The sequence below is a fragment of the Platalea leucorodia genome (assembly GCF_965183815.1).
Source record: "Platalea leucorodia genome assembly, chromosome: 3".
Lineage (NCBI taxonomy): Eukaryota > Metazoa > Chordata > Aves > Pelecaniformes > Threskiornithidae > Platalea > Platalea leucorodia.
The window spans coordinates 101021817-101030341 of NC_138825.1; the positions used below are offsets into that span (position 1 = coordinate 101021817).

The 8525-nt window shown below is 43.3% G+C and overlaps 1 protein-coding gene across 1 annotated transcript in view; it reads right to left on the reverse strand.

Moving 5' to 3' along the window:
- Positions 1-7385, reverse strand: part of GFRAL (GDNF family receptor alpha like) — a gene marked incomplete at both ends in the record, with an annotated part of 28541 nt that extends 21156 nt beyond the window's left edge. Inside the window, 2 exons of the mRNA XM_082305493.1 lie at positions 3904-4038; positions 7364-7385. Coding sequence (XP_082161619.1) covers positions 3904-4038; positions 7364-7385 — 157 coding nt within the window. The remainder of the gene's footprint in view (positions 1-3903; positions 4039-7363) is intronic.
- Between the last annotated feature and the right edge of the window lie 1140 nt (positions 7386-8525).

Here is an 8525-nt window from a genome sequence, read left to right on the forward strand (position 1 = left end):
TGATTAATGGACTGGAGCATCTGTCCTACGAGGAGAGGCGGAAAGAGCTGGGATTGCTTAGCCTGGAGGAGAGAAGGCTCCGGGGTGTACCAATACACATATCAGTGTGTATAAATACTTGATGGGAGGGGGATGAATAAGGCAGGGACAGACTCCTCAGTGGCATTCAGTGACAGGACAATAGGTACAAATAGAAGTAAAGAAATTCCATTAAAGGTCAGAAAAAACTTTTTTAATATGAGGACAGTCTAACAGTGGAAAAGATTGACCAGAGGGGTTTTGATGTCTCCATTATTGGAGATATTAAAAATCCACTGGACACAGTCCTGGAAGATAGCCTGCAGTTGACCATGCCTGAGCAGGGGGGTTGGACTAGATCTCCAGAGATCCCTTCCAACCTCAATGATCCTGTTTCTCTAAGAAAAATAAACTCTTACTTCCAAATCTAATTCTAAATGTGATTCCTTAATATTGGAGCTATCTGAGATTTTTTTTTTCTTTGAACCCAGATGTTTCCAGTTCTGAAAAATTAAGGAAATGTATATTCATGGATAAATCAGAGCACAGAAATTTCTATTTTTTTTATCAGTGAACTAAAAGAAGAAAAAACCAGCAAAATCTAAACCTTAAAATCTTCATCTGCAGTGATGAAACATTTCTGATATTTTCAAAGTAAAATCTTCTGATTCCATCAAAGTTAAATATTTCAGTCTTTTCCATCCTGATCTGGAAGGTGACTCAGACATTTTCACCCTCTTTTTTTTTTTCAATGTCTCTTGGCACAGAAAAGGAAGTGAAAGAAGGATTGGAGTCTGAGGACTATAAACTGGGACTCTGAAAATGCTGCTGTAGTGGTAGGGGAGTGGTGATGGGCAGTTTGACAGAGAAAGGAGTGACTTCAGCAGTCATCTGGAGAGTACCCCAGACCTGCTCTGAAGAACAAAAGATGGAGGTCCTGATAATGCACACATTTAACTTGTAGGTTACAGCCTGAGGGACTGAGTTAGTAAACTCATACCACAGAGTAGGAATATAATTATCATTTGTAGCTAGGTTTTTCATAAAGAAACTAGCAAAAGGAATATTTGCCCCATTGCCTGTTGCCTCCAACTGACATGCTCCTGCTCAGCACTGAAAAGCCTTTTCCATTCATACAGCTTATCCATGAAGTTTTTGGTCTTGCACATGTAGAGTACTTTTGACAGGTAGTGTAGTGTCATTCTTAGTAATAATGCTGCTGGTAGATTTTCTGTTGCTGTTTCTGTGGGCTCTATGAGAGGTACCATCATCTGTCTGACTGTGGGTTTACACCCTCTGGGGTCATGGCACCTAATAACCACATTTAGAATAATTTGTCCTAGACCCAATGCAATATCTGAGTGCCCTGCAATGCTGGAGAGTCCTTACCGAAGGCTATTATCCTAGGGAAATTCACAGATGCAAAACCAAACAAGCAATGACAAGAAAGAGTTTATTTGTAGAAGGTTTTTCTGACCCAGTTACAAATACCATTAATATCAGTGAATAAGCACATAGGACAATAAGCGAGGGAAATGGCATATTATGGGACAATGCAACAAATCCAAAGGGGAGACCACAGAAGTCGTCATGCTGGCCCACTTCATCTCGTTGCAGGGTATGATGAAGAACAGGCTACAGTACATATCCTGATCTTTATGTCAAGTAGTCTTGGTGCTAATGCTTTTGTGAATGATGTGAGAGAAGCAAATTCAACCACTTCTGATTTAGGGAAGAGGTTTGGTTCTAGAGAGCTCATCTCTAGGTCACTGTCTTGAGCCTGAAAGTATGGCATATTCCAATACTTTTTTTGAAACAGCAGCCATATCTTTTGAAACTGTTCCACTTCACATAAAATATTTAAAAACTCAGTAGAACATGAGCTGAAACCCAGTTCCTTTGGGGATTCTTGTAACCACTAGGTTATCATGTATTTTTCATTTACTCTGTCTGTTCTTAAAAGTATTCAGCCATTCTATGCAAAGCAGATACCTATCTGGAACAGGACACAGTAAGAGGGACTCCTCAGGGACTTTCCTGCTCTCATTATTTTGAATACTGCCTTGTGATTTGGGACACTTGGATTCAAATCTCTGCAACAAATCAGACAGAGGCATTCAGGTAGCTCACACTGCAGGTGAATGTTCTAGCAATGGGCTATTGACCATGAAGTCAGGCAGCATCTTCTGCTGCCTGGTTTCCCACACAGACCAAACATGAGACTGAGTCCTGACATCAGGACAGACAGAGGGACATTCACTTTATCAACTCTGCTGGAGCTAAGTCTCAGAACAGATTATGGCATCAGGGCATGGCTGGTTTTGTTCACATAATGTCAATATAAGGAGAAAGGAAGTTTCCATGGAGATATAGGTACCGCTGATTCCCAGTGGCCGAGAACCTGCTTTATGGAATTAAGTTGCTAGAAATGGCAGTTATGTACCTACATACCCTTGGCTGCATTTATGAACAGGACCAAGGCATGGGCTAGCCTAATGGCAAGTGACTGTGTCTATACTGCAGCACTTTTGCATGGTACCTGGTCTGGACCGAGCCAGCTAGACTGTGAAGATAGCGTGGGGCTGGAGTCACTACCAAAAGGCGGTTTTGTACAGCCAGTGTGGGGATAAGATGGTTTAGTTGCATGGATACATGCTGCCCCATGACAGTTGAACTCAGGGCCAGAAAATAGTTCCTGGCCCATTTTATTTGCTAGCACTGATGCAGCCTTGGCAGATCAAGGTCCTTGACATTTATCAGTCAACAAAGGTGTCATTACCAGCTTGGTCTAATGACACTACCACACTGTATTGTCACTCTTCTTCTCCCTTCCATATTCACAGCACCTGGCAAGTGAATACTCAACATTTAACAGCAAGGTCTTGGAGGGATTTAAAGAAAGAGAGAGATGGTGACCAATACTCAAGATTTGTTCAAGAAGATATTAGGCCTTCAGAGAAAGGAACATTTTCATCTGAATGACAACAGAGATTAGGATGAGTTTCGGATCAAATTGGTCTTCCCCCACTTAAAACATACTTTACTTGGAAATGATGCACCAAGTGTTGGAAGAGCAATAAACAGAGAGAAAGACTGATTTTCTGCTTTCATTTATGTGAGAATCTGTTTAACAATTCAAGGAGGCTTAGTCACATCACAACCTGCACTTTATCATACCATCGCTCCCTGCAAGTGAATCATTCTGACATGTAGATACTATTCACTGAATGAATACAGTGTGCCTCCCTACAACACAAATTTCTTTGCAGTGTGCTTTATTTGATTTGTTTCCTATTCTAATACAATATTTGAAAATTACTCTAAGTAACTACTACATTGTTTTGAGTATCGTGCTATATCATAGATCACAGAATCAGAGAATGGTTTGGGCTGGAAGGGACCTTAAAGATCACCTGGTTCCAACACCCCTGCCATGGGCAGGGACACCTTCTGCTAGGTCAGGTTGCTCAAAGCCTCATCCAGCCTGGCCTTGAACACTTCCAGGGAGGGGGCAGATCAACTCCTCCAAATTATGGAAAGAAAGGTTGGAACTTTTTTCCAGCCGCATGCTGGCTTTGTTTAACATGATCCCACAAGAGCATAATTTCTGCTGAATTCAGACTGCTTGAGTTGGTTCAGACTCTGACTTTGTTCATAGTCCAGAAATTTCATTTATCACCTTATTGAAGTGACAGTGTGACTGTTGCTGAAAATAATATTGGCTACTGTCAAGGATTTCAGAAGCTGGCTGTCTTCTGCAGTCATTTTGTCTTTGAAATCTCACTGACTTCATTCATTCAGTTACCACAGCAATATTAGAATAAACTATGAATATGCAACCATTCAGCAATTCAAAGTAAAGCTATGTACACCATAAAGAATTACCTGAAATATTGCAGACATCTTCAACAATATTCCAGACACTCTCACATCCATTTGCAGCATTTATACATTGCTCCCTCAAGTGCAAACAGTCAGTAGTCTGGGCAGTAGATATACTTGTGAAGTACATGAACAACACTGTAAAAACAGAATATAACAACTATTTAATACAACAGATATTGTACTGAGCTTTTTCATTTACACCTAGATTATAACAATATAACTTACTGTAGTTTATCTATAGATTAAAATTTTCTACCAAGTTACTTTTTAACAGAATAAAACTTTTCCTCAGTTTCACAACTGGAAAATTAAATTTAAATTTTAAATTTTTGAAGTTGCAGTGTGGCATATTTGCATTGTTTTTACCCCAGTATTATAACATCAGCCATAGCTATATATGACATCGGCTCATAGATATATAGAAATTACTGCAGTTCTGAGATCCATAATAAATTCTAGAAAGGAAGACAGTATAAAATTCAGATGAAACAGTATTTTATTTGGACTGCAATTTTGTCAAGCTAGAGACTACACAGGAATTCCTATGAACAGACCACATGAAAGAGATTTGACAGCTACGCAACTGTTAGATGATAAAAGAAATTTTATTTCCTAATACAGTACTCTTCACGCTCTTTGTTTTACTTCACAGATGCATCATTTCTTGAAAGCAACCCCAGCATTTATGTCTTTATCTGCTTCCCTGAGTGCACTGAACCTAAAGGCCGTGTTAATTGCATAGAAGAGTTCTGAAACTGAAGATTGATATGGAGGCTTCAAGGTAAAGAATTTTAAATCAGCACCACCTCTGGCTTATCAGTAGAAAATTAAATTGCCTTGCTAAGAAAAGACAAATCAGTTGGGGTTTAGCTCTTTCATCAACATTCCCATGGTAACACAACCTCTAATTTGTAACCGTGTGTCTTAATTTTCTATAAAATTAAGTTTCAGATACTGATTTCAGGCCTTATCAAACTAGCTGCTGAACACCTGATGGGAGTGTTTTCCTTAGGTATTGAAGGACACAGCATCCCCCAGACTGTGTCTCCTTTTTTTCCTTATGTTCAGGCAAGTTCATATGGAATTTGAGGAATTTCCAGCACTGTTTAAATCCTTAAACATCATCTGCAAGAGGCATGAAATATTCCCTCAGGACTTGTCCAGACCCTATCCAGAGAACTGAAATGTTTCCAATAATACATTTGAGAAATAAGAAATGAAATATCAAATATCACTCTCAATAATCTTAAAGAGCCACTACTGTTTAGAGGTGATGCCATCCCTTCTGGAAATGATGTGTACCTGTGATATAATAGTGCTGTTGTAGGGAACACTTTCTGGACAGTTGTTGATAAAGATGAAGCAACATTTAATACTATATAAGACAGGTGCAATAGCATCTAGTGTGCCTCAGAGACACAGAAGAGGCCACGTGGGCTTACCATAAGAAGGTGAATGAAGCTGGTGCTAATCCTTTCCCAGTTGTGCATATTCCTGCCAGTTCTCAGATCTGTGCAGGGCTGGTTGTGAGATCAGTGATTTCCAGCCTGAAACACTCTTTTAGGCAGCTTCTGTCAGTCAGCCTGGGAGACTGATCGATAGAAAAGGCTCCTGCCCCTTGACATTGAGGAATGTGCAGCTGGCCCATCCAAAGCGAAAATTTTGGCTCATTATGACAACATTTTAGTCCTGGGACTGTCTCCAAAAGTTCTTTCTAATTGTGAAAGTACTCACTATTCATTCAGATGACAGAGAAAAAAAGGTTGCCATATGCCTTACAGGTGAAAACGGCTGTATATGTAAGACAACACAAAATTACAAACCCAGGAACTTTTTAAGAAAGGGTGTTTTGCTGGATGACCATTTACCTATTTTGTAGGTATGAACATGACAGAAAGTTTATGCATCTGATTAGGATCCGCAGCACAAAGACTCTGTGCTGTCTCCCTCCTGTTAAGACAGCTTTTCAGAACTAGTGGCTGAAAATGAATAGTCAAAGTAGCACTGATTAAACCGCCAATTAGCAGCTCCTGCTCCTTTGTAAGGATTATTTCACAGTGTGTTTATTTTGAACGCACCTGGAAACTGTGCCTACAAAAAGGAGGAGATGCTTTTGCAAAATAAAGAGCATAATCTATGATTGAAGCTCATTCAGTCTAAGAAGGGGCTTCTCTAGATCTAATAACATACTATGGATGGGTCTTTTGTTTCCTCAGCAGTACACAGGGGGCACACTGTGGCAAGCCTACCTGAAACAAACTGGCTTATATGATTTTAGAATCCAGTGCACTGTAGCTTATACAATTGCTTAAAGTGGCAGCTATTACTTTAGTCATTCATTTTAGTTATTTACTCTACTTTTTGGAGTACTCAGCGATTGTTTTCTACTTAGAAGAGTTCAGGGCATCTAAGAGTTAATTTGTAGCTAAAACTTTTAGAGGGATCCATTTTGATATGAAGATACATACATTTAGATTTCTACAGGTGTCTGTATTTTTGTACAGGAGTCTGTTGATTTACTGGGTAGGTGTAGAATTCCCTGTTCTGAAGAATTTGGTGTCTAAAGTGAAAAGAGGGGGGGAAAGGGACATTTTAGCACCTTCATTTTGCAGATTGGAAAGTGAGGAACGGAGGAATTACAGCGTCCCTTCGAAGACTGCAGAATTATTATCTGGCAGATAACAATGAATAATGGGAGAGCAAGGAGACCAAGCTGTGGTTTCTATCCAACTGTAAGAGCAGCAAGGTAGCTAGCTCCAAAGGAGAAAGGCAAACTATAGCTGAATGCAGTTTGGATACAGTTGAAAAGTGATAAAGTACAACTTCATTCTAACAAAACCTGGGGCAGAGCTACCTACAGAATGTTTTTAACAGTGGAATATGAGTTTAGAGCAGTGGGTTGTTAAAGAGAGAAGCAGCACGTATACAACATGTACAGAGGGGAAAAGGAGAATAAAAGAAATTAAAATATACTTGTCTCAACATATTCTCTTCTACCAATTCCTTCTGTATCAGCTTTGTTGATTTTCCCTTTTTCCCATTCAGACCGAAAGGGAAATGTCAATAGCCCTGTCTGTAGCACTGCCAGCCCCAAACGCTTTCCACTTAGCAAACAAGTGGCTGTTTATTTAGACAAGGCATCCCGTTTGTGGGTCTCCTCGCCAGTTCAACTTCTTACCAGTGCTCGCGCTGCTCCCTTGCCTTACCCCCCGCTTCAGACACGCTACCCGGAGCCGGGCTGAAGACATTTGCGCCAAGCCGCAGGGCCTGGACGCGGCAGGCTGGTGCGAACCCCCGCCAGGTACCTGCTCGCCCCCGCCTTGGGGCTCCCCAGGAGAAGGAGCAAGGGACGGAGCTGGAAGGGGAACCCGCCGAGAGGAGAGGCCAGGAGGCGCAGGGCGAAGCGAGGCTGCCGGCGAGGCTGGGGGCTGCCTCCCTCCCCGCCTCCCGCCGCACTTACCGAGGCCGAGGAGCGCGGCCATGGCCGGCCGGGGGCGGCTGCAGCTCCGCGCCGGGCGGCAGGTGCCGGTGCGGCGCCGCCCCTTCAGCACCCGCCGCGGGGACAGCGCCCCGCCCGCCCCGCCCCGCCGCGGGCTGCGGGGGCGCCGCGCCGGGCAGCGGGGCCGCGGGGCGGGCGGGGCCGGGCCGGCCGCCGGCAAACGCCGCGACTGGCTGTGTAAACGGCGAGCCTTCCTCTGCCCGCCTCCCTCGGTCAGGAGCCGCCGATGAAGCTTCCCCCCTCGCCCCCACCCCCGCGAGCGTCCTTTGCTGCCGTTGTGACGCCCGTTGCTCCCGTTTCTCTTTTGGCCGTAATCGTTAAGCTGGACTGCGTCTAGAGGAGACGTGGTTCTTGGGCATTTTTCACGGGATCTGGCGCTCCCTCTGCATCCAGTTCCCGCCTGATTTCCGGAGAAACTAGCCGGGCAGGTCTGCTGCTGCTGCCTACACTCTCTCTGGAAAATGCCTGTTGCTATGTCTGATCATCTTCTGTAAGCACTTTTCAATGCATTTTAGAAGTGAATTTGTTTGTTTTCATCTCAGATGTGGAATAGGATCATCATCTATTAAGGAGAGAGAGGAGCTCCGGAGCACGTTGGACAGCAGACCAGAGGAAGAAATAACTAGTCCGCAGTCCAGACACATACTGGACTATGGGTCTAACTTCAGGAGTGTCCTGGTTTCAGCTGGGATAGAGTTAATTTTCTTCCTAGTAGCTGCCACAGTGCTGTGTTTTGGATTTAGTATGAGAATAATGTTGATAACACACTGATGTTTTAGTTCTTGCTAAGTAGTGCTTACACCAGTCAAGGACTTTTCAGCTTCTCGTGTTCTGCCAGATGCACAAGAAGCTGGGAGGGAGCATAGCCAGGACAGCTGACCCAGACTGGCCAAAGGGCTACTCCATACCATATGACATCATGCTCAGCATATTAAGCTGGGGGAAGAAGAAAGAAGGGGGGGACGTTCGGCGTGATGGCGTTTGTCTCCCCAAGTAACCATTACGTGTGATGGAGCCCTGCTTCCCTGGGGATGGCTGAACACCTGCCTGCCCATGGGAAGTAGTGAATGAATTCCTTGCTTTGCTTCGCTTGTGCACGTGGCTTTTGCTTTCCCTATTGAAC